At 41.5% G+C, this 27,599-nt stretch overlaps 1 protein-coding gene across 8 annotated transcripts in view; it reads right to left on the bottom strand.

The window, feature by feature from the left end:
* Positions 1–27,599, bottom strand: part of LOC147012715 (uncharacterized) — a 286,616-nt gene that overhangs the window by 120,997 nt on the left and 138,020 nt on the right. For 7 of the 8 annotated variants that reach the window (XM_085853811.1, XM_085853813.1, XM_085853814.1 and 4 more), the window contains 8 exons: positions 25,855–25,908; positions 17,880–17,915; positions 11,105–11,158; positions 7,074–7,118; positions 4,874–4,936; positions 3,741–3,794; positions 3,578–3,619; positions 2,550–2,588 (listed from right to left, as the gene is read on the bottom strand). In XM_085853811.1, the coding sequence (XP_085709937.1) occupies positions 2,550–2,588; positions 3,578–3,619; positions 3,741–3,794; positions 4,874–4,936; positions 7,074–7,118; positions 11,105–11,158; positions 17,880–17,915; positions 25,855–25,908 (387 nt within the window). The remainder of the gene's footprint in view (positions 1–2,549; positions 2,589–3,577; positions 3,620–3,740; positions 3,795–4,873; positions 4,937–7,073; positions 7,119–11,104; positions 11,159–17,879; positions 17,916–25,854; positions 25,909–27,599) is intronic. The other variant, XM_085853818.1, reaches the window with a different exon arrangement.

The raw sequence follows: 27,599 nt of genomic DNA, 5'->3' as shown, positions 1-27,599 counted from the left end.
ACAAATTATCGCTTGCATTGAAGTTTCAACTGCTGTGATATTTCCACACACAGAGTTAATTAAAATCAAGTTTAAAATCAAGTTTACTCCCTGTCTTTGCTTGCCATGACATTCGCTGCCATTGACCATTGCCACTCCTACACCATGGTAACTAAATGGCGCCCTTTCCCCATCGGCCACGCCTATGCAGCAACGTGTCTTGTCATTGGTTTGGTAAATAAATGGCTGCAGAAACGTGTCTTTTCATTGGTTTGGTAAATAAATGGCCGCAGCAACGTGTCTGTCATTGGTTTGGTAAATAAATGGCCATAACTTGGAAAGCACTTGTTCGATTAATATCAAACCTTGAAAAGGCACATACTCAGGTCCCCAGCAATATACCTTGCAAGTTTCAATTAGATCGGACTCGTGGTTGTCGAGAAACAGTGGTCACACACACACGCACACACACACACACACACACACACACACACACACACACACACACACACACACACACACACACACACACACACACACACACACACACACACACACACATACACACACTGCTGGAATTATTGGGTCGTCCAGTCGGAATAAAAAAAAAAAATTTAAATTTTTTTTTTTTTTGAGATTTGTTCTTCCCTTATTATCAGTATTTAAAATGGTGATTTCAGTTTATACAATGGCGATTTCGATGAAACTTGGTTGGTGGGTTCATACCATGACCTAGTTGTGTGCAAATGAGAACCGTTGCTATGGACACCACCGTTGCCAAGCAACGGGACTTTGAAATTTTTGTCTGTTGGGTTGTCGATGTCGTCGAAAATTTTTTTTTTTTTTTTTGACATTTGTTCTACCCTTATCATCAGTATTTAAACTGGCGATTTCAATTGATTCAATGGCGATTTCGATGAAACTTAGTTGGTAGGTTCATACCATGACCGAGTTGTGTGCAAATGAGAACCGTTGCTATGGACACCACCGTTGCCCAGCAACGGGACTTTGAAATTTTAGAAAAATCATAAAAAAAATTATTTTTTCGAAAATCAAAAATTGGGCTAGGAGCGACTGTGGGCAGGACATTCAGCCATATTGTCAAAAATTTCCAGCCGGATCCTATGAAAACTCTCGGAGAAATAGACTTTGAATGAACCCTGGTCGAAAACAATAAAAAACGAAGTTCGTTATAACTCAGAGGCTATGAGTCAGATATACATGAAACTGGTATGGTAGGTTCATGGTATGTCCAAGTTATGTGTGAGAAAGAACGGTTGCTATGGACCCCTCCGTTGCCAAGCAACGTCCGAAAAACCTCTAAATGTGGGGGTATTTAAACGAAAAAACAATCTGCAGCATTAACCCTTGAAGCTAGAATCATTAATTTTCTTGTGCTTAATCCTCAGGTCATTCCCCATCGAACGGGCCCATCGCGTCAGGTTTTATTGGATAGTCGACTACCCATGTCCGCCTACCGGCTTGTCTGTCTGTCTGTCTGTCTGTCCCAAGCATAGCTCCATGGGTTTTGATCCGATCCTGATAAAATTTTGGTGGGAGGTTATTATCATGATCTAGTTGTGTTTTCCTGAGAATGGGTGTGGTGTGCCCATTATGTGTGGAGCCACTCCCAAAAAAACATGTTTTTAGGGGGTAGCCGGTTTCAATTTGCATCTTTTCCGAGGGGGTTTGTCGAATCTGGAAGGGGTTTTGGTATTTGGTTATCCCATTGGCACCTGTATAGCCCCATGGAGCTCAATTTTTCATTTTCGACCCAAGGTCAAAGTCATGAACTTAGAAAATTGCGAATTTTGACATAAAAATCATACGACCGCCCAAACTTTGAGAGCTCGGATGACAATATTTTTTATGCATAATCTTGAGGTCATTCCCCACCTAAAGTCTTGAAACCATTTTTCTCTATCTCGAACACCTTGCCCGTGGCGCCCCCTTCAAGTTTGTTTTTACGCTGATTTCATCAAAGTATGGATAATCCGAGGAGTGCGAAATCCCATATAGCCTATATGACGTTATATTATTCCTGGAATGTTCCAGAGGAAGTTTTGCCCCAAAGGTCATAATCCTTGACCTTTGACCTTTAAAGTTCATAAAGGTCAAATTTTCAAAGTTGTGGGACTCGAACCGGGTTTTCGACCTTCTTCGACGAACTAACTCCAATAAGCTATAGCACGTATACTGTTTCCTTATTTTAATGTCCACAATATTGTTTTGTGACCTTTAAAGGTTATGCAAAGGTCAAATTTTGAAAGTTGTTGAACGAAACCAGGTTTTCGACATTTTGCAGCTAATAACCCGTCACCCGTACCACATCATGTTGATCATTTTTATAACTTGGTCAAACATTATCACATTGTCTCATCCTTGACTTCTGAAACAATCTACATCGTCAAATACCGCTCGTGAACCATTGCCGTCTCCAGACTTGTTAATATTACATTTGTTAATTCATGTATTTCAATCATTCCAATAAACCCTTTCATGAGGCTTATAAATGTCTCTTTCATACCAAGTCAGTTCACAGAGTTTAAGTGAATAAAACTTTTCCTCACAGGCATGCCTGGTTCATGTATCACAGAAGAACCCGTTGCCTGAGAAAAAAAATACAGAATAAAAATAATCAGTTCATAATATTCACATACTTTCAATAGAACTAAAACTTTATCCTCACACATCTTGTAAGATATCAGACAAAACTTCTCATTGGTCAATTCAGACTAGTAATTAAGTAAATATCATGTTGATTACATTTACGACAACAAAACATCCTGAAGAGTCTTTGTCTGTCATCATGTTTATATTTTGTGTTTAATTTCCTAAAAAAAAACACTGGATATTATGAGGCCAGAGTAAGGACATCAATAACAACAAGAAGCCCCATTAGAATTTTGAATTAAACATTGGGAAAATGTCATGTTTAATTGGCAGTGATGTTTAAGGATGGTTTCCATGATGCACGTCAACCATAAGACTGGAACCATTCACCCACTAAGTACATCAGAATCATCCAAATTATCTTTTCTGAGCTTGGAAGTCACACTTCAATCACATGTTTGTATGATGAGGAAGCATCCATACATTAGCAAGTGTAATGATGATTTATTCATTTCCTCCGATGAAGGGCTAATGCATGAAACATCAGATGCACCACCTTTCCCACAGTGGTTAGCATATTCTTATCGCCTCTCAGTTGATATAAACTGTTGTTGATCGATGGAAACTGCCACGTTAGCCTTCACGAAAACTGGTGTAACGTTGTGTCGCCGATTTGTGTTCGACAGATGTAGCTGTTTAACAGTGTCTGTGATTAGTCAATGAGTCGGCGTTCATTACTCAACAAATAATGAGCCGGACATGATTGACAATAAATTTCCAAATAGCATTTCCACGTTCCATGAGAAGAATGTTGAGCTGCAACTTTACATCCAAACCCATTTTCACATTTTAGTTGCATTCTCAAAAAAACACGATTTCATTGCAGATGTTGTGCTGCCAAAGTCCCTCCAAATGTTATTCAACCTCAGAGCATGTCTTGAAAAAGTCTATTCAACAAATGATCTGACATTGTGAATGCCCTCACCGAGCCTGGGAGTCCAGGAGGTCCTCGAGGTCCAGGAACACCCTGTGGGAGTGTAGATAAAAGCACAAACATAGCACACATGATTACTTTCTACCAACTGCATTTTCCATAATTCATTGCTCTTTGACTTCTGACCTCTCTGGCCTCTGCATCTGGTCCTCACCCTTTCTCCTTTGTCCCCTTTGCTTCCCGTTGAACCGTCAAAGCCACTTTGGCCCTTCAAACACAAAAACCCCAAAACAATAACATGAGTCAGTGAAGAATAAATTCCACATTAGGTTTAGCTCTAATGACGATGAACAATATGACTATCAGTGTAAGCAGCATCAAACGAGAATGACACGCGGTAGAGTGCATGCCTCCACAAGGCTGAACAGATCATGTTTTGTATGCGACTGATAGGCCGGATCTGCATCCGCACCTTAACCAAAACCAAATCACCTTGTTCTCGTCATCTCCCCAACTCATTAACGAAATTGTCATAACCAGTCCATAACTTTTTGACATATCATGCTATATATTAGTTTAGCCCTATCACTTAATGGTGAAGAATCACTTAAAAAAATTCTGGTATCCGGATCCAGATCTGGATCTTCACCAAAATCTTAGCAATTTGTCCTTGTCCCACACCAAATAAGTCCACCAAATTTCATGTGAATCTGTCCACACCTTTTTGAGATACCCTGCTCACAGACAGACAAACAGACAGTGGTGAAAATATAACCTCCTTCCCCCTTCAGTGGCAGAGGTAACAACTGAATGTACAGCTTGCAACAGAGTACAACAATAACAGATTTATTTTCATTTTGCCTGAAAGTTTTTGTAAAATTGGCAAATCCTGGACTATAATACCTGCAACATGATGAAAGAAGCAACTTGTCCAATCTTGTGACAATGATTATGCAGAATGTGCAAAAGAAAAATTTAGAAAAGGTCACAAGTCTTCTGACGAGAAACCAACGTCTTCGGAAACTTTTTGTTGCCAAAATAATAGTATGCAGTGGAATGTGAGATTATTGCAAACATCCATCATAATTTATTTGTTCAGATCTTGCTCACTATAAATTTCAGGCCATGCAAAAATAACAACAGTGCTCAGATGGGAACACCAAACAAGCATGAAACATCGATTGTAACTTGAGGTGAGCTAAGTTTAAATCTATATGTCCACAGACAAGAAAGAAAAGAAAATATATATCTCAATTTTGTCAGAATATGAATCGGGCATTAAATCAAATCAAGTTAATTTACTACAACCACACTCCCACTCTAACTCTGACTCCACGTATCTCCCACCTGCTCTCCTCTGGCTCCTCGCTCCCCAGGCAGACCAGGTTTTCCCATGGCTCCTCTTTCTCCCTGTGAATACAACAGCTATTAGTTTAAGTGGCTCATGACATGCACCAGCATTTACAGTAACAGGAAAAACAAACCTGTCAAATGTTATTTTTTTTTAACAAGTAAACCCTGAAATATTGCAGGGGTTAAGTTCCTGAAAAATGCCATGATAACTAAAACCAAGGACCTATGGAAAAAGGGAGTTAGGTTCTTTGGTTCGAGAAAATGAAGAGGAAGGTGGGCAGCAGCCAAAAATAAACACGTCACAATTGAAATAAACATGTGAATAAATATAAATTGGCTTTACGATGAAGTCTCTTGCTGAGTTGAAGCAGATTAAATTTTCAGAAGTAGATTAAATGTGCACCCTCCCTTCTTTAATGTGTCTAAATCTCGCACCATTCCTCCCCTATGAATCTCTTAAATAGTTTCCATTTCTCATCTGTGGATGTTTATTTTATAAATCGTTCTACAGCTCTGAAAGCCAGCAAATAAATAAAGCAAGAAAAAGACGTCGTGCAGAGCACGACAGTTGCAAAATCCAACCTCCTCTTCAAAGGTTGCCATGGATACATGAAATTGTCCATGTCATTAACATTAAAATTGACAATCTCAATCAAAGCTCAGGTCAATCAGATGAAAATTGATTATTTTGACATTGAAATTGATGATTTTAGAAGTTTGGCCTTGAGTTGACCTTTGATCTTTTGACCCAAAAATAGTTGGTTTCCAAATTCAGTGATGCACTATGCAATTGCTGTTTAATTTTCAAGTTAATCGGATGAAAATTGATGATTTTAGAAATTTGACCTCAAGATTACCTTTGACCTTTGACCTCAAATTCATCGGTTATGAGTTGAGACGACCTCTACAACTTGGTGAAGTTTCGTGAATATCGGTTTAAAATTGTGACATGTAGGTGATAAACAGACAAACAGACAGATAAACAAGCCGGTAGGTGACATGGGTGGTCGCTAGACTAAGGCGAATTTGAAATATGTAGATAAGATAACACATCAGATGGCATTTTTTCCGTTCGTTGTTCCATATAGGAACATGACGAGCAACTGTTCATTCATCATTTGTGTTCGATTCCCGAAACCCTACGTTAGGGAATCCCAACGCGAACGTTGGGGTGAAAGCATACAGTAATATAATTGCATACTAGTCATAAAGTTTTCGACGGATCAGGCTGAAATTTTTTGACAAAGAGGTTGATTATAGTGTGCATAAAAGCAGGGAATCCGATTTTTGATTTTCGAGAAAAAAAAAATTCGGATTTTAAAAAAAATGTTCAAAGTCCCGTTGCTGGGCAATGGTGGCGTCCATAGCAACGGTGCTCAAAAGCATACAACTAGATCCTGGTATGAACCTACCAGTCAAGTTTCATCAAAATCGGTTGACTCCTCTGGCCTCCAGAGCTGTCCATTACATACAAACAAACAGACAGACATACAGACAGACGGAAAACCTGAGAATAAGGGTCGTTTCGCGACCACCCAAAAACCTGAGAATAAGGGTAGTCTAGCGACCACCCAAAAACCTGAGAATAAGGGTAGTCTAGCGACCACCCAACAGACAGAATAACAAAATCGACTGACCAATATTCTTGAAAAATCTTCGATTTTGCAAATCATAATCACTTTTGTCCATCGTATTATTTTGTGGAATTATTAACGGTGGATGAGAAAAATCAAAAGGCTCATGGTGTGAGATAACCATCACAACTCAGCTCAAAAAACACAATTGGTCGAAATTAAGCCCTGTGATAACTCAGTCGGTCCACAGAGGTTCCCCACGATTGTCCAAAGCCGTGATATTTCATGATTTACTATAAAACCTGCTGTCCTGTCACCACTGTTGTCGTCGTGAAATACGCCACGATATTGCTTTTGAAAATTACGTTTTATCCGGAGATTTGAAGGAACATACTACATGTACATTTAGTGCAGAGCTTATCACCCTGCCTCAAAAGGAATATTTCTGATCCATAAACGACACTGACCATTTGCTCGGTCGATCGAAGAAAATCACGTAAAAAATAGAAATAAAAATAAAAATTGAGGAATGAATGAATGAATGCAGGAACAACAAACTTTGTTACAAGGAAAAATGCTTTGTACGTAGCGACATAACATAAGAAGATGCATATTCTTACATTCTGTCCTGAAAGCCCTGGCGTGCCTGGCAATCCTGGTGGGCCCTGAAAGAAGTCACATGACACCATACATTTCAATGTAGACCTCAAACAACTTCACAATGACTTCCTCCAAGATAAATTACAAAGATGATGTCCAAGCCTCGTTATTGACCTCAAACAAGTCTCAAATGTGTATCACCAGCCTGGTGAGTATCATCGAAAAGATTATTTCACTAAAGACAACAAAATGTCTTTACATTCAGGAAATACCAAGGAAGAGGAAAAGAAGGGAAAAATATTGAGAATGAAACATAAAAAATTGGAGACAAAGAGGGAAACAGAAAGAATCAGAATTAGTTGGAAAGAACAGAAAGAAAGGGAATAAAAATGGGGTAGGGTTGCTGGGGTTGAGGGGGAGATAAAAATCAAACTGCGTCAAAATGTCATTTAAATTCCCTCGGATGGACGTCAAATTTGGTGTCCTATGTGCCGGCATTCGTTGGTGGACGTAAAAGACCCCATTGGGTCCTTCATGAAGAGAAGGCGAGCTATCCCCGGCACACTGAGCAAATTCCAAATTTCTGCTCTTAAGGCGCTGTCACACCTTGACGATTTAGCCAGCGTATGCCGACTTATGAAAAATTTGTCTAAAACGCCGGCACACGTCGAATACGTTATGGGTAAGTTTTGTATACGTTAAGAGCACGCTGAAAAACACTGCCATACGTCGTAGTACGCTGGCTTTAAACGTTGTATTTTGAGGTTGTCCTCAAATTTTTGCATGCTTGAAATTTTACGACATATGCCAGCATATGACTCACACGTTCCGCTACGCTGGCCATAAGTTGTAGGCACGTTATGCGATCGTTGACACACGTCGACACACGTTACTTGCAAGTTACTCATAAGTCGAAACACATCGAGGTAATGATTAGCGTACCCAAAACTTATTTATAACCTATGAGTAACGTGTTGTAGGCACGTTACACGATCGTTGACACATGTCGAGGCACATTGTGCGATCGTTGACACACGTCGACACACGTTACTTGCAAGTTACTCATAAGTCGAAACACATCGAGGTAATGATTAGCGTACCCAAAACTTATTTATAACCTATGAGTAACGTGTTGTAGGCACGTTACACGATCGTTGACACATGTCGAGGCACATTGTGCGATCGTTGACACATGTCGAGGCACGTTACTTGTAAGTTACTCATAAGTCGAAACACGTCGAGGTAATGCTTAGCGTACCCAAAACTTATTTCTAACCTATGAGTAATGTACTTTGAACCTATGTGTAATGTACCTCCAACGCCTATTGACATATGTAGACGTATTTGTTTGACGTCTTCCGGACAACCACAGAACTGACTGAACGTGTTTCTAATTTACAGCTACCGTATAATGGCGTATTGGCAGCGTTTAAAAAAAAAAAAAAACAACTTCCGATATTTCGCCACGTGCCGTTACGTCACGTCCGATTGCCTCTTCAGTTTTCTCATGTCTTATTCTTAGTTCCTCCTCTGTGAATATTTTCTGTTTGAGGATATTGTCACATCGACGTCGAAACTTAAAAGCAAATGTCCGAATATATTTTAAAATTCGTGATAGACTAAAAAAAATTAAAAAATAAAACAACAACTTCAGATATTTCATCACGTGCCTTCACGGAGCCAAGGAGAAAAAAAGAAAATGTGCCTTGACGGAGAAAATAAGTTTCGGGTATGCTAAACATTACCTCGACATGTTTCGACTTATGAGTAATTTACAAGGAACTTGTGTCGACGTGTGTCAACGATCGCGGAGCGTGCCTCCAACTTATTCCCAGCATCGCGGAACGTGTGAGCCATACGGCGAGTAGGTCGTAAAATTTTCAGCATGGTTGAAATTTCACGAAGTACGAGACGTACCACGAAATATGACAGCGTACTTCATCGTTTTCAACGTGCTCTTAACGTATACACAACTTACCCATAACGTATTCGACGTGTGCCAGCTTGGTTCGGCAAATTTTTCATCGGTCGGCATACGCTGGCTATATTGTCAAGGTGTGACTGCGTGGTTGACACTTCCAATTTTCAGGCAGTTATGATTTAAATCTGCGTGCGGCAGGTTTATAACAGGCTACGCCCCGTGATCGTCGGCGATACGTGCAGCGTGCTATGCCTAAGTTAAACTATGGTTGGGCATAGGTTGTGAACGCCGACAACAGGCGAAGCATTCGTTGGTATAAGTTATCTATAAGACAACGAAACGTTCTGTGCCCGTTACTAATATATTATGCATACGACCACACGCTATGAATACGACCAAAACTTGAAAAAAAAACATCAAAATTTCAGCATACGCCAACGTTTTACATACATTTTTATACGTTGCCATTGCTGGCTAAATCGTCAAGGTGTGACAGCACCTTTATCTACATCGGGCATTGCATCAGCAGCATGTCCGCACCCTCAGCCAATGATGCTACCACACAGCCATGTGGCACATACGAAAGAATAAGAAGACGCCATTTAATTCAAACAGAATAGAAAAAAAATGAAATAATAAAACAGCAAAAGAGAGATTAAAAAAAAAACAGCAGGCATTTATAATGAAGGAACCTTAAACAAGTGTCAGAAACAAACAAAACACTGGAAGATCAGAAATTAGTTTGAGAGATATTAAAGATGACTAAAACCTGAAACAATACCCTCTGTACTGAGTGAATGATGCAAGAAGAGAGACACGTTCAATGGAGACAAAGAAAACTACAGAAGGCAGTTATTAAAGAAGCACCATCGGGGTGGCAAGGGGTGCTCTGCCAACCAGGCCGTCCTTGTTCAAGTACAACATGTTTGAGCAAATGGTGCACGGCTTCCTTTGTAGGACTGCAAGTGCTGAAGGCTCAAGGATTTACTGCTGAGCCTATCTTTCCGGGAAAGCCATCCATCCCAGGAAGGCCTAGGGCTCATTGGAAGGATATAAACAAGAGCGCATTTTCATCAACACAGGATCGTCTTCTTATATTGAATAGGATAAAATGCCACGACGTCCTTATGAAGGACGCATTCCCCTGGGTGCTTCGACACACCGCAAATGATTCTTATCCACGCTGTTGCTGGCCCAACCTTCACCTTTAAATGGATGTCATCATATGGTTGGCACATGCTATCCGCATCCTGAAGGTTTTTGAAAAAGTTTTTTAAAAATCGATTCATCACAGCCGCTTGGATGCAACAACCCCTTTTGAAAACACTCCGTGGATAATTCGGTGCTAAACATTCCAAAGCTAAGCAATTAAATGCTGACAAATTATTCCACTGTCAACTGAAAGCACCAACTACGAACCCACATGATCCTCAGCACTGTGCTACATTGTCCATTGTCCGTCAGCCACAACGACTGTCAATTCAGTTTCTGGATGGTTTCTCCAAGTGAAAGGAAATTGCGACATAAAAATTGATGTTGCAATTTCCTTTTCGGCCTCATGAGGACCCGGCCTCAATAATTTGTGCCAAAAAAAGGACTCGCCTCGTGGATTGGACGCAAAAAGGTCTCGGCCTTATGAAGTTGATGTAAAAAGGACTCGGCCTCGTGAATGATGAAAAAAAGGTGTCGGTCTCGTGAAATTGATGAAAAAAGGTGTCGGTCTCGTGAAATTGATGCACAAAGGATTCGGCCTTGTGGATTTGTCGCAAAAAGGTCTCGCTTTGTGGGAAATGATGCAAAGATGACTCGTCTCGTCAATTTGATGCAAATAGTCTCAGTTTCGTGAGTTTGACGTGAGAATACAAGCTGCACACATCGGTTAAAGCAATGCGGCATAGAATTGCACAATATGTCACAACAAGCTCATTCGGGCATGAAATGAGAAGACATCGAAAGTCATTGACAAAATGGAGTGACCTCGAGCACGGTCACATGGCATGGTAACGAGGTATGATCATTAGGCATAGCCAGTGGGGATATGATAATTAATTGTCATCATTATAAAAATAAAAAAATGAGAAGAAAGAGTATAATCAGAGAATGGTACATGGACCTATTTCATATTTCCACCTTTTGGCCTGGAAGGCCAGGATCACCAACACGACCATCTCTCCCGTGCGATCCCTGTGCAGGAAAACAGCAAGGCGTGGGTAAAGAAAGATAAGATAAAGACATATGTAAGAAGAAGAAAAAGATTAGTTTTGAGTGACAAAGCAACGATTTCTGTTGATAAACTGACTTTATGTAACAGCTTCGCAATGACAGCTTAAACATGGTTCCTTTAACCAATCCAGCAACTTACTTTTCTGGACCAATGAACTCAATGAGACAGCAATGCAGCAATTACATATAAGCTCTTTGGGAACATGAAAAGAGCTTTTGTAATGGGGCTTTTCAGATTATTAGTTTTGGGAATGTAAGAGGTACAGTTGTCTAATGAAAATGGTTAAAAGTGCTGCTTTGTGGTCAATTCAGAATTTCCACAGCGAAGGAGATAGGAAAATGGAGGCAATTTCAACTTGCTCAGGAGCATGAATTACAGAATTATTTCCCACCCCATCCATGCATGAACATTCCATTAAAAAAAAAAACTCAAAATGGAATGCTCTGGGAGATGCTCTGGGACAACAGCATTACATCATGCTATTTCTCTTTCCATGGCAACAGGGTCATATAATTCGGTGACACAGAGGTGGAGCATTCAGGATAAATCAGTGTCACAGAACACCACTGAAAAAGGCCACCCACATGCAGTAGGTTTGCAAAAGCATCGACTGTGTACGGTAAACATTGACCGGCAGTGAGCAGATCTCGATGGAAATCAAACTGAGTCGATAAGGATAGGTTCACCGGTAGCACAGGAAACGAGACTATGACTGACGTTTTGAGCATTAGCCCTTCATCGGAGCAAAAGAGAGACACGTACTGCAAAACCACGCAGCTGTTTTGGATGGATGGATATTGACATATTCTGATTTTAAAATCCATACATGAATGTGTTATTTTGTTCATTGTTCGTGATATTCATATATTATTAGTTCAGTGATATCATCGACTGTCCTTGTTTATCTCAAACTGTCAATGTCCTTGTGCTGCATGTGAAATACATACAAGTTCTTATATACTGGAGATCAAAAGAATAAGTTATGCATAACTTTACCTGCTGCAATGAGAAACTAATTTATTAATGACACTTTCAAACTGAGACTATTATATAATTATATATCCCATATAAATATCGGTGGATTTAGGAAGTTGGAAGAGAGACGAATACAGAAACCTTCTCGAGTCCAGATCGTATAGCACGAACCAAATTGCATAAACACCATATTCTTCCAGATCAGACCCTAACTTACGTGCTACAAAGTTCTCCTCCACAAGATGTAAAACTTTTGTTGTCAGCATCCAGATGTTTCGGATGTTTACATTCGGATGATGGAGAATGAACTTTCGTTCAAAAATGTTTCCCGTTTGATTTTGCCTTGTGTTTTCTGCCCAATCATAAGATGTACTTTAAACTGTGCTAGACTGACGTTAAATATGTCAGTATCCTGCAAATGGACTTCACCAGTTGGATAATATTTTGCAAGACTAGGTTTTGAAGAAGCAATCAGGCTGAGATCTCGAACGATGAGAGTTCATGTGGCGGCCTCGAGAAACCTCACTCGCAAATCTTGAATAAGTGTCGATTCAAAATCGGTGTTTGGTTTGAGAGCAAGGACATTTGACAATCGTTGTGACCACAGGTCATATTTAATAAAGCCAGATTTCAGGCAATAATTCTGATGTCAGCTTTACTGCCAGGCTACGGAGGCAGGGCCACCTTCATCGCATACACAATCGATGACCGTTTTGGCCACAGAACATTCAACGAACAGCAGGCTGAGTGATATTCCCAAGGTTCCAAGTTTATGGTGCATTGCAAAACAATTACATAATTGACATGATCATCAAAAGACTAAGAACAAAACTATCAAAACTAGAGGGGGAGCACTCGGTAGAGTGCAAAACCTCCGCCACCAATACTGCTAGGTCACTCAAGTGAACCTGATATCCTATTCATTCAATTTGACGTCAACAGTGTTCACAGAGTTATAGTTTGCAACTTTCCCTTTTACTTTTAACTTTTACATCCTCAATTAATTCGTCATAACTAGATTCCTTGAGACAGAAATTGATTTTACGTGGGTATCCACCTGAAGTTCCAAAATCAGCCGCAATTATAACTTTGGCATGTTTTTTGTTGGAAATCACTTATAACATGTAGAAATACAAAAAAATAAAAATCGAAATTTTGTTGAAAACAAAAGTTGCAAAAAAATTTTTCTCTAACAATTTTTTTTTTTTTTGGGGGGGGGGGGGGTTGGAAATTACTTAAAACATGTAGAAATGCAAAAAAAAAAATTCAAATTTTTTTTCAAAATGGCCTCCATAGCGGCCATATTGGATTTTGGACAAAGTCCAAAATCTAGTGGCATGATCCTTGGACCAGACCTAACCCCCCCCCACCAAGTTTCGTCGAAATGCGTCGAGGAGTTTTTCCGTAATACTGTTCACAAACAAACAAACAGACAAACAGACAGGTGAAAACAGTAACCTCCGATCTTCAATGGCGGAGGTTAATAAATATATATGCTTTTTCAACTGCAGGATGTCAAAAAAAAATGGATTTCCCTGCTTGGCAAGTTAACTTGTTTGGTAGGAATACCTGCCCACATGGGATTCTAAACGGGGTAGGATGGAGTCGGCAAAAATGCAAATGGTATCTTCTGTCATCGAGCCAGCAAGCTGGGAGCAACAATTCACATTTATCGTCACATCTCATGTCAGCTCAGGTATGGGAGCATGCGCCGGAGCAGTGCGTCGCTGCGTCCGCTTTCTGCCGGCACTCCAGGGGCCTCCGTCTGGCCATCCCCCAGGTAGATGCCTGGTCCATCCCCATCTCCTTGAGATGATGATCAACCTGCTGCACCCACGAGGAACGTGGTCAGCCCATTGGCCTCATCCACTCACAAAGCTCCCTCACTGAGAGAATCTGGTGAGCAGGATCACCGTCAGGAAAATGAGCCACATGTCAATATAGCTGCAGCTGATGCTCACATACTATACAGGAAACAAATCTCATCTGAGTCTCTGAGCAACTGCTCTTTGGACACAATGTCTGATTGTGATGATTCTCTGCAAATGATTCTCTGAAGAGACCTGGTACCAAAGGAGTTAAGTCTCCATCACGGATCCTTGGTAAGAGTCCAAGTCCCACAATCCATAGAGCAAGACTAGAAGGACAAAGGACGTAAAGACTCAGACTTTCGTCCTCCTGCATGGGTCCCAACAGAACCACACCCCATGATCCAAGGAATCCATGACTCCCCAGGCAAAGCCCAGATGTCTATCGACTTCTGGCTCACAACATGCCGATACATGAATATCACTGCAAGGGTAAATTAATCTCTGTGATCTCAACTTCCTCACCACAAACAGCTACAGACAAGATAGCAGCATCCAAGATGTCATTGAAAACCAGGATCATTGTTTTGGCCCAGGAAACCTGTAATCCCAGGGGTACCGACTCCTCATTCAGCGCCTCGAAGGCCCCCATAAGGATATCCAGCATCTCTCCAAAGATGACTGCATTGTCTGTGAAATCAAGGTGAGACCTTGACATTCCCAAATGATGCACCGCAGCTTGATCTCTCTGACATTCTCACCAGAACCCAGTCCATACAAGCACTGAAAATAGTGGCGGCCAGAACACACCCTTATCACTGCAATGGTAAATTTGCAGTATAGGTCCACATACCAGAGAGGAACAACAAAGTCCCTCTTCCAGTCAGTTAGGATGATGCTTGTCTTACAAACAGAGCACAGATCTGCATGCAATGACATGACTACAGCATTCCCACCAGCCTTGAGAAGTTCATCATGGAAGCAGCAGATCCCAGGAGTTTTACCTCCTTCCAACTGGTTTACCACAGCCTGTGTTTCCACAAACAAAGGTGTTTCACAGTTGATTTAAGGGTCTGTAATAGTTACAACCCTAAGATCCAACTGAACAGCTTGTGGGTTGGCTTGTTCCAGCTGCTCAAAATAATCAGCCCAGCAGGCCTTCACTTCAGACTCCTCTGTAAAGAGCCCACCACCATCCGCTTTAACTGTAGTACACTGAGGGAATGGAAAGCAAGAATTCCTCTGTAAGCAGGACGAGAATCACTTGACCACAGGTGATGCTCTACCACTTCGGATTCCTCACACATAAGTTTCCTTGACCACCCTCAGCGCACGTACAGTTTTACGCCTCAACCCCCTGAACAGCTTGGCTCTGTCATCAAGCCTGGCCCTGCGACTCTGGACAATGGTATGCAGTGTCCCTTGGGAAACAAAGTTCTTCTTTGCCTGATGGTGGATTCCAAGACATCCACCGGCAACATCTAGGATGGTAGTCTTGAAGGCACTCCACAACGAACACCACGAAACACCCAGACAGCCTCACACCCTCCCCAAAATCAACATTCAGCCCGTTTACAAACTCCTTTGCTCCCCTTTCATCCTTGAGCTTGCCAACATCCAGCCTAGACTGGGATGGTTCGATTCTCCTGGATTTAAGCTGAAACTTCAGAGTTGCTCCAACAAGTCAGTGGTCACTATTGAGGAAATAAGAAATCTGGAGGATGATTCAGAACAGCAGGGTCTACCGGTGACCATCAACGACGGTCAATGTAATTTGCTGTACCACCAGAACAGAACCACACCCCATGATCGTTGCAAGTGTGCCATTGACAGATATATTCGATTTTGGTGAAGATCGGTGTATCCGGATCCGGATCCGGTATTTTTTAAAGTGATTTATCATAATTGAGAGATGGGGCCAAAAACGATATATAACATGGTATTTCAAAAAGTTGTGGACGGATCATGACCAAACTATTGATTATGGTTAATATCCGGATACAGATCCGGCCGATCAGTGGGATACAAAACGTAAACTGCTCAGCCCGGCGGAGGGATGCACTCTGCCGAGTACCATTCTCATTGCATTATATATTTGTCTTCCTGTTCTCTTTCTTCAAGTACTTATTTCCTGTTTATACATACCGTGCATTCATTTGCTTGCATCTTGATACATTTCACAATCTTTCTTTCATTTTGGGGAAAAAGAAGTTGTGGTATCCCTTCTATTACTGCCACATATTTAATTAAATATTTACAACAATAAAAGTAACTAGTAATTGAGTTTAAAAATTGTCATTTAGAAGAAAAACTTGAATCACGATAACTTTCTCGTATGGTATGCATCTTAAGGTGCGAGTCAATTTATAGTTTTGCCTGTAGACAGCCAGTGTGACCACTCCTTGGCTCTTTTTCACAAGATCTTGGCTATTCGTTGTTCACCTTGGCGTCTTGGTTTTCTATAGGTTTTCTTGGCGTATAGGTTTTCTATTATCATCGCTTTTCCGAAACCTTGTGAATTCTTGGCTTTTTTTATTGGCTCACCTTGGCATTTATGAAAATGAGGAGCGGTCAACACTGTAGGCAGCATAATTTCTGGGGGGAGATGGGGGACGGCTTATGGGGGCACGACTATACGCACCGATGGCGTCTCATGCAAGTTACAACTGGAATTTCTAATTCGGCCAGGGTGATGGTGATGACTCGCTTGCTGTTTGGGATATTCGATGTCGAGCAAATAACGTCAGTAGACGAGACAGCAAGCTTAACATCCATCTGAGGGGCGGCACGCTTTGTGTTGTGACGTCCAATCCGACTAGGTCAAGAATCCCAGAATCGCACCCAGACTAGACAAGCTCATTGGTAATGGGTGCTGCCTCTGCACCATCCTTTCATGACAATCAATGCAATGAAGAGAGGATAATAACAGGAAAGAGACAGGCTTCCAGGCTGACCAGACAAACAGACTTGAGCCGGCGTCCCAGTCTTCCCAGGACGGCCCTGCACAGTGAAGACGCAGTAATTAATTCCAGAAACTTCGCTCGAGGCATTGAACGAGGCATCATCAATCAATTTATTTCTCACGTCAGCGTGTAGATTATAATCCATACATTTTGGCATAATTGCATTTACAATTAATGCCGTTTGGCATCACTTTTCATTCCCCATAATGTGATGCGCGGGTCAAATTTATTGGTGCAACAGCTTTTACTTTATTCCACTGAAATTGATGTTGTGCGGTGCGTGTCTTGGGGGCATCGATAATAACCAATTCTACGCTGTAGTTGCATCTGATGTCCTTGGCCAAGAATCATGATGAAGTTCATAGTGTTCTCATTTCTCCCATCATTCAGTGGTTACAAAAGCCAGAGCACCGTAAGGAGATGAATTTCATCAGAGCTGTGTATCAGGGTGTATGTGCATTAAAGGTGATTTGAAAATTCTGAATATTTAATTATTACACACATGGAACAAATTGGGATCAAACTCCGTACAGAGCGACGGTGCTACCGCAGCAGTCTCTTGGGCTATCGGGCACAATCCTGGACGGGTCACCACTCTGACACAGGATACTCAAATGACTCAATCATCCCAGCAAGCTGGTTCTCGTTTTGCCAACCTCAGGAGGATGACAGGTTGAATCTAACCCACCTGGTATTAATTCAACAGCCAAATGGGATTTGAACTCAGGACCCGAGGATCCTAAGCCCACCAGCCGAACCCGAAGCAAACACCAGGCATGTACACAGGAAAGAGGGGAGGAAAAGGAGGTGGAAAAGTGGGGTGAGGTGGTGGAGGCATTCACTACCATTGGAATTGATAGGAAAGGGAGTTTCTCCAGACCTACTTTGAAAGTAACCTGTTTATTTTAAGGGAACCATCTTGCATGATGACCTACCGGTGGTCCTGGCAATCCAGGAGTTCCAGAAGGTCCCTGTAAATAAAAAAACAAAAAAGACCTTTTAGTATGAGAGCACGTCTGGTTAGATTTTTTTTAAAATAATAATAATAATAAAAATAAAAAATATACATATTTAAGAACTTTCCATTCATCCTATAATTGGTTTAAAAATTGTTAGGGATAGGCCCGAAGTAAAATATCTTGCCTACTCTTGACAAAGGACACCATGGAATCTTTAACGTCCACCAATGAACGTTGACAGACGGGATTCCTGTTTAACGTCCATCAGAGGTACACACGCTGATGAATCACGCTACCTGTGAAACACCGGGATGACAGTTTAGAGCTGGGTCAGGATTCAAACCCAAGCTCTATACATTATACAGCTTAGTGGCGAGTGTACGTAACTCTTGGCCATCCCGTCAGCCCTACCGCGTTGCTTTGTCCATCATCATAAATTGATGCAAAATTATTTTTGTCGCTTTCTCCGAAAGTCCGATGCTTAATCTGTGTGTACATGATGCACAACAAGCATCGGGTGCTGTTGCAAGCAGACCTGAAATGAACCCAACACAGTATAGTGTAGACAGAGTCACAAAGAAAAACATGTACGAATTGCAAGAATAAATGAGCAATGTGTTCATATTCCCAAAAGTGGGATCCAAACACTCTACATCATAGAACACCCTTCACAAGGAGAGTATCGTATTTTCATGTCATGGTTTTCATAAATTAGATCCTCGTTTACAAGGATACCCATGCCATGTATGTGTCCTTCTTCACCGATACGTTTTTGTGACAATGTCAAGACGGATGTTTCCATTGTCCAGGAAAACGAATGCGCAAATGCCTGTCTGTCCCAACCGTCCAAAAAAGCCACGAATTGTGGTCCAGCCGAACAAGAACAGTTTTCACTTAAAAATGTATAAGAACGTTTTGGAGTATGATTGATCAAAACCTCTCTTCCAAGGTAATACAGATGAACCATCCAGTTGATTTGACATTGCAAAAATACTGACCTGTACATGCGGTGACTTAAACACACAACTCAGGTTTTACTGCACAATTTGTCTGAATGTCAAGGACATTCATTTCACGATATGAAACTACGTCGAGTCCATTAATTATCTTCTCCACCCTTCAGCATCTTGGCAAAGCAAATGTGAAAAGCAAACCTTTTCATACGTACAGAGACCGAGTGGATGATGTTAGACGGTGCAATTGGATTATTAAATCTACTTTGAATTATATTAATTGTTACAACAACATTGCATGATCATCATATTGATCTTAGAGCTGTCTAAAGTTGGTCGGATTCCTGCTTCAATCAGATCAGCAAAAAAACTTGGGGCTTTACCAGCTGGGGGTGATGCATGCAGAACTGTCCGCAATGTGGACATTAAATGTACGACGATGTATTTAGGCAGATATTTTACTTTTAAGTTTCCTGTGTGAGTAATGTAACTTTGGGATAACTCTTGTTTTTTGTTTTTTTTTGGGGGGGGGGGTTTGCATACAAAGTCAAGGCTCATAGGAGAGCTAGTACACTGAACGGATCAGGATGTAACAGGACAACCAGGACAGTGGAGTTACATTACCCCCCCTCCCCCACACACACACACCCCTCATGTTATTTCCGTCCCTCATAGAAGAATGGTGGAACCAAAGGCTTTATATTTTCAGCAATTTTAGTCTCTCCTTCAAAACTTTTAAGGCAGAAACATGTATCAAAGACTGAATCTTAAAATGCTCCTGGCTTGTAAACTTTCCTTTAAGAGGTGTTGTTTTTGCTAATTCCCAAGGAGGGATCTCTCAATGGAAAATGAATAATCACGATAATGAATCATAAAATGGACAAGAACAGCCACGGTGGGATCGAGGATGAGGTGCTCACATCATCAAGGCCTCAAACAGCCTCTGATGATGAAGGCTGTGCCAACTTCCTTATCATGGTGAGCTTGTTCTCCAAAAGCTGCAGGTACAAAAAGTAATTTTCTGGCAGCTTAAAGCCAGGGTGTTCTGAAGAAGGGAAATTTTGATTATCAAACCATTTTATAACAGGATGGATTCAGAATCACGAAAGGAACTGAATATGCATCGCTCTTTACATGGGCTACCAAGGAAAGAATTCCACCTAGTGGCAAACCAAGAAGCAATGAATCACAGTGCCATGCCAAGGAACCGGCAATAAATAAGCAGGCAATAATGGCGGAGAGACCAATTGTGGGAAGTGAGATGGTGCATTACAGCAGAACACGAAAGTATAAGGAGATGAATCCACCACAAAATCTGCATTCTGAATGTAGCAGTGAAGAAACTCTGACTTCGTTTAAACCTGAAATATACTGGAAGCGAACAAGTTGAAGAATGCCCACAGCCTGCAGGTCCTTTCAAAGGACAAAATTTGCACAAATTCAGCGAGATAGCTTTAAAACAAAAGCAACAAACAAAACAAAAACAATGTGTACAGCAGATCAGAGAAGAAGAATCCCCTGTAGGAAAAAGTCCATCCATCCATCCATCCAATGGGACCATACTCTCTGCAGAGTGTTGGTGATGCCGAAGCAGTCTCCTTGGCTATTGGGTACAATCCTGGATGGCTCGCCACTCGACACAGTATATACCAGCATGCTGGCACTCATTTTGCCAACCTCGGAGGGATGACAGGCAGAGTTAACCCCACCTAGTATTAATTCAACAGCCGAGTGGGATTTGAACTCAGGACCCAAGGATCCCAAGCCCACCACCCTAACCATTAAGCCAACACCAGGGAAAAAGGTACAGTCACATGATTAATGTAGGCAAGTGAGTGCAAGTGGTATTTTCGTTTTCTTCGAAACATACACTCCCTATTAGGGAGTGGCCAGGGGATAAGGGGGGAAAGGGATTGTTGGTTATGTGTGCCCACCATTCTGCATAGTTGAGTTACATTTGTATTAAAAGTCCTTTTTGTCTGAATTATACATTTTCATGCTCACTTAGATGATGATGCTTTCGACTCAGCCATGTTATTAGTCCCATCCCCGTTTCACCAAAGGGGACTATATATAGGTTTGCTCTCCGTCTGTCCGTCCATCCATCCATCCATCTGTCCCACCTGTTGTTAAGATATTTTTCCCTTACCCTTTTACATATTCAAATGAAACTTGTACATGGTATTATTATAAGTTGCAGAACAAGTTTGAGTTTCATGGCATTTCATCAATTTTTTCACAGACTTATGCCCTTTTTGGACTTAAAAAATATCAGATGACATACATGGGTAAATGTTCGGCGAGCCTGACTCCACCCCAATCATATCATGCGTTGCCATTGCATGAAGCAGCACAGATCGGCAGGCCTCAGGCTTGAGCTCTGGGTGTTAGTGCATGGCCCAAACAATTGGAATGATCCCAGGTATATAACCATGATTTGATATACATATATGCACATAAGCCGTACGGATGTTTTTTCTTCATGTATGTACATCAGGTTATTACCTCTGCCACCGAAGGTGAAGGAGGTTATGTTTTCACCACTTTCTATCTGTCCGTCTGTCTGTTTGTGTGCAGGATATCTCAAAAAGTTGTGCACTCATTTGGATGAAATTTAGTGGAGAAGTTGTGTGTGTGCCCCAGAATAATTGATTCAATTTTGGTGAAGATCCAAATCCAGATCCGGATAGAAGAATTTTTTCATGTGATTCTTCACCATTGTCGAGTGATATGGCTAAAAACTATATGAAGCACATTATTTCAAAAAAAATTATGGATGATTTCGACAAAATTTGGTGGACGAATTGGTTGTGTGACGAGAACAAGCCAATTTGATTTTGGTTCAGGTCAGGATCCAGATCCAGCCTTTTCATGGAACACAAAACGTAGTGTTCAACCTGGCAGAGGCCTGTGCTCTCCTGAGTGCTGTTCTAGTTATTAATATTGTCATTATTATTAATATTATTATTTTGAAATAAATTCGATATCATGATGTTATTATTGTTATTGCCTACGTACCATTTTTAATGGAAAAATGTCTTCCGAAGGTAAAATGCTTGATGTCCACCTTCTTCGCGTGACGTATGGACGGTGGTGCGTTAATATATTTCTTCTTCTCTTCTTTAACAGCCATAATTATTCCCACGTTCTTGTGAGGTTGGCTGAGGGAAGCTTGGCCCAAGTCTTTCACGAACCAGCTGGCCAGGCCTGATATTTGACTAAGGTGAGGGCAGGAATTTGTAATTTGCTCAGGGCTCCAGAGATAGCTCACCGAATCTTCATGAAAAGCACCATGGGATCTTTAATGTCCAGTAGCTAATGCCTGCAGATGCGATACCCAGTTTAATGTCCATCGGAGGGACGGCACACACATTGTTGAAACACCAGGATGACAGTTTGTAGCTGAGTCAAGATTAAACTCAGGCGAGACAGCTTAGAGGTGAGTGTGCATCCCACTCAGCCATCCTGTGCTCATATTATTATTTACATTATAATTATGCCATTATCATCAGACAGAATTGACTGATTAATTTGTGATTATAAGAATTTTGATGAAAAATCTATCTTGGATGACATGGAGGCTCGAGACAGGATTAATGGAAGATGTAGCAACAACCTAAGGTATGCTGATGATACCACTCTGTTGGCAGAAAGTAAGGAGGACTTGATGAAACTGCTGCAGACGGTGAAGAAGAAAAGTGAAAAAAATCTGTTCTTTATTTTAACCGAAAACATTAAAATCTTGTCAACTGAAGAGATTGATGTGTTCAGATTTGGAGAAGAGCAGGTGGAAATAGTGGAAAGTTTCATCTTCTTGGGTTCTCGGGTTGAAGTGAGTGGAGAATGTGGAGGAGACATTAATGGAAGGTTAGCGTTGGAGAGAACAGTAATGTCAAGATTGACAATGATCTGGAAAGACAAAGATGTGACAAAACAAACACGGAGGAGTCTGGTATTTCCATTTGCAATGAAAAGATCACTGCTCACCTCCACACATTCATTCCTCTTTTTTCTACACCTGTTGAACCAACTTCCACATTCTCTTCGATCTCATTCTCCCCTGCAGGTTCTTCAAGACAGCTGTTCACCACCACCTCAAATTGTCCCCAATCCAAAACCATGATCTTTTTTTCCCTCATCAACCCAACCCAAATCCTTCCTCCTTCCAAATTTCCAGTTTTCCCTCCTTGGAGTTTCCTTCTGTTTCCAGCTTGTTTTCCAGATGCATCCTCTCCTGTACCCCATTCCTCCCCACACCCATTGTTTGTCTGCCCCCCTCTATATTGGCCATCAACTAGGATGTTGATGCCCCCCCCCCACTCTCTACTGCTCCTTTGCATGTGTCTCTACTGTTGTTGTTGCATCCTGTTTTGCGTGTTTTGCTTCCTGTATGTCTTCTTCTTCTTTTGACTGCTCCCGTTAGGGGTCGCCACAGCAGATCATCCATTATGATCCGCATAATGCTTTGGCACAGGTTTTACGCCGGATGCCCTTCCTGACGCAACCCTGGTCGCCTCTTACGACACAGGGATATGGTACACCTATTATAACGGGACATACACCGGCCCAGTATACTGGTACTCATTTCGCCGACCTCGGAAGGATGACAGGCTGAGTCAACCCCCTGGTGTATTAATTTAAGCGGCCAACGGAGCTTGAACTCAGGACCTTTTGGATCCCAAGCCGCTCCCCTCACCACTACGCCAACACCAGGTCTGTTTTGCTTCCTGTATGTACACCAGAAAAAACAGAATGTGGGTCATGAATGGTCAAATAGAAATAAACGAAGAAGATTGACAGTTTTGAAATCTCTTGTAGAGACAACTGTTAAAAATTCCATTGACTGCAAGAAAAACAAACAAATCGGTGTTTGAAGAAATTAGACTGCCATGTACACCAGAAGCGCTGATGCAAAAACAGAAACTGTCATACTTCGTTTGGACACATCATTCATGGAGAAAAACGAAAGTCTGGAGAAGTCAACGAAGCTGGGTTTGGTTGAGGAAAGAAGAGGAAGAGGACCTGTATGTGCTGGATTGATGGCGGTGCAGACCGCAGCGAAGCTGTCTCTGCCAGAGCTTCTGAAAGCAGTGCAGGATGGGGATGTTTGGAGAAATCTGTTCATGAACGTCACCAGAAGTCGGCCACGACTTGAGGGAACTGGATAACTGGTTATAATATTTTTTACTTCTGATCGGTGCGTGGACCAGCGGCTCTTAGCCTTCACACCGCCCATGTGTAAGTACGTCCAATTTTCTCCAAATTTCCCTCAGGTGAGTATTAAACAATGCTAGTGACCATTAGGAATGGGGTTACGCATAAAATACAGGTCACAATTGGGTCATAAGGGTGTCAGGGGAAATATTGCATGAAGCCATGCCAATGAGAAATCACGTTTGAGGCTCCAAAATATAAGTTATAAAAAAATCTGTGTCCAGTTAAAATATAATCTGATCGCTAGAAAAATCGGACAGGCAATGGGATACATCATTCATGCTTAAAGATTCAATTGAGCACCTGTATTTGCTGCGGATTATTGTGGCCGAGCTAGCGGCCTACCTCGAGGCCTAACAAGTCGAGACTGCTTGGGTCCATTAGTCTGTGGGAGATGCGATAAGCATTGAATGCATCAAAGATTTGGGGTTTCATCTCCAAATTTATTTTAGTCTTGTGTTAAATAACAGTCACGACTGTTTAAAAGGCTAATCACAACCATACATTGGATGGAATTGATTGAATAGTTTGTAGTTATAATATTTTCCACTTCCAGGAGGTGTGCTCTCAAGAAATGCCATGATTAGCTATTTGATAACCTACACCTGAACATGGAGTATATCCAAGGCAAAAATAAAACCTTTGGGAGAGTTGGGGGGGGGAATTAAGTCTCCACAACCTCCATTGTGTGATCCTTCGTCTCCCTGGTAAGTTTGGTTGATATTGGATGAGTAACAACCAAATGTGTTGTGGTCAGACAGATAGACAGACAGATGGACGGACACCAAATTGCATATTTTAGTGTGATGGCATTTTATAAGATATTTGCAATTATTTATTTTTCTTCGTCTGACATAGCTTGGAGCCATTTAGCCTGGGTGGGATTCCCGATGTGACTGCAAACTGTTGTATTGGTGTTTTGCAGCCGGGGCGAGGCATCTTTGTGTGCGCCATCCTTGGGATGGACGTTTTTTGGATGTTAAAGATTCCACATTGTTTTTTGGGGAAAAGCATGTCAGTTATTGCTGTCACCTTGAATAAATCACAAATTCCTGCCACTTCATTTGAACGTTAGTCCTGAACAGCAGGTTCGTGAAAGACTAGAGTCAAAAACTTTCCATGGCTGACCGACCCTACAATGAAATGGGAATAATTTGGGCTAATAAACATGTAGCAGTAGTCATAGTCGTAGTTGTATCATATTATTCAGGCCTACAATTATTTTCAACATCTTACAGCTGATGAAGCATAGTAAATATTGTTGCTTGTGGTTTATCACATCTTACAAAAAAAAATCTCATTGCAATTTTTTCTGTTCATCTTTTTTCTTCATTGCTTATTCAGTCACAAACTAATCGGAAAAATGGAAAGAAATTGTCTCTTGCCTCTCGATGCATGACGTGTCTGTAATGACAGAAGTACTTTGGATAATGGAGAAGGAAGATAAACTTGTGGAAATGTGTTTCTGAGAGTTTCCAACTCTTAAAAACAACATTGAAATCGTACAGCAAACATCTTGAAATTGTTGGACCAGAGAGTCAAGAATATAGCAAACAAAGACTCGGTGGACCAATCATGTATGCACTCCCATGTGGTCATATATCGTCACATACATTCCCATGCGGTCATATATCGTCACATACACTCCCATGTGGTCATATATCGTCACATACACTCCCATGGAAATGATCATAAATCATATCAGACGTGTCAATTTACGTATGGACAAAGTCATATAATCTCCAGACAATAGCTAGATCACAAAGCTGTTGCATATTTCCTACCTGTGGACCAATCGGCCCCCGACCTCCGGGCAAACCAGGATCTCCTCGACGTCCCTGTTCCACAGACAGTGGAAGGGGGAGTACAACATATAGATCAGACAATATTTATGGTCATTCTTTGCAACCAATTAATTTTTGGGGAGGTTCTCATTGTCAGCTTATGCGAGAAGTCCATTTGGAACGGAGGCCAAAACATGCTGTCAAACCCCTGTGCAGACCCATGGATCCAGTATTCCTCAATCCGATTCACCGTGTTCCACCCAAAAGCTGTGCTAACACTGGCACAAATTGGTGCATTCCGATCAACGAGACACGATAACCCATAACTGTTTGTATTCAACAGTGGAGGAATCAGGAGACGAGGAAATGCTTCCTGTTAACAATGCATATTCACAGTGTTTACACGCATCCCAATAAGTAAATTGTAAAATTAAATAATAAGCTTGATAATTTCGCTCTTTTGTGAAAAATTTGCTTCCATTTCTCCAAAGCCTCCCAGGCCCCGAATACTGGATTCAGTGGGGTTGACTGGCCTCCTGGGTGCGGTGATTGTCAGCGTTTCAATGTCGTCTATGTTTTTTTTTAAAGCAAAGCCGCAGCCACTGCATGAAAATCAATCGCTGTGATACCTTCAACAAGAACCCGGTGCTGGAGTAAACAAACACGGAATAAAATGTTGAAAAGGACAATGCCTCAGGATCTTGGCAAGTGGAAAGCATTTTTGTGGCACTTCACATCAGTCTCCATGGTGATATGAGCATTGGGGAGTTAGACAACTTTTGTACTTTTCTTTCTTAACAATGTAACGAATACACACACAACAAACAAACACACACACACACACACACACACACACACACACACACACACACACACACACACACACACACACACACACACACACACACACACACACACACACACACACACACACACACACACACACACACACACACACACACTTCAGTGCCGAGGTGAGGTTTTAAATTAGTCAATATACGAGACAAATCCATATAAATGGGGATGTATGGCAAGAAAGTCCTGCTGCTCCGTCATCAGCTAAAGCACCATTCCTTCATGATGATTTTGGCTTCCGGCAAACTGCATTTTGTCAGTTCCTGCAAAGTCAAATGGGGAATCGTGTTTTGTGAATGACAACAGGCACTGATCTCTTCGCAGCATCAGCTACAAAGTTAAAACTTCCCTTTCTCTGTCCCTCGGAAATCAAAGGCTTTTTTCTCTCCAATGGAAGTTAAAACAAAAAAAAAAATGTGGTCCTGATCGAAACTGTGCTGAAACACCAAAATCAAAGGATTATGAGAAGAAAATGCACACAAATAATTCACCTGGATTTCAAATGAGAAGTAAAAAATGCTTTAAAATGCTCAGCGTTAGTGGAGCATCTTGTCTCAGGAAGGATGTAAATGCACAGTTAAGGACTTGCTCGTGAAAGCGTGTCGATCTTCCTTGGTGGACAGGTAGCATAACGGATGCAATGAACAGAATGTCGATCGAGGATATGCTAATCGCCTTGGCAAGCAACAGGGGCTGACATTTCGAGCATTAACCCTCTCTCCTTTGACCTGACGAAGGGCTAATGCCCGAAACGTCAGCTTCTCCTTGCTTTCCACAGCGGTTGGCATACCTCAATCAACATCAAGTCAATTTCGTCCATCGATTTAACTGTAAACTGCTGCCCTGTCCCACCACAAATCAAAATCCTCGTACACACAAATTAAACTTCC

This window comes from Eptatretus burgeri, chromosome 14, assembly GCF_056783735.1.
Source record: "Eptatretus burgeri isolate ZD-2024b chromosome 14, Ebu_testis_v1, whole genome shotgun sequence".
NCBI classification, from domain to species: domain Eukaryota; kingdom Metazoa; phylum Chordata; class Myxini; order Myxiniformes; family Myxinidae; genus Eptatretus; species Eptatretus burgeri.
The sequence above is the reverse complement of the archived record's forward strand: the minus strand, read 5'-3'. Positions and strand labels throughout refer to the sequence as shown.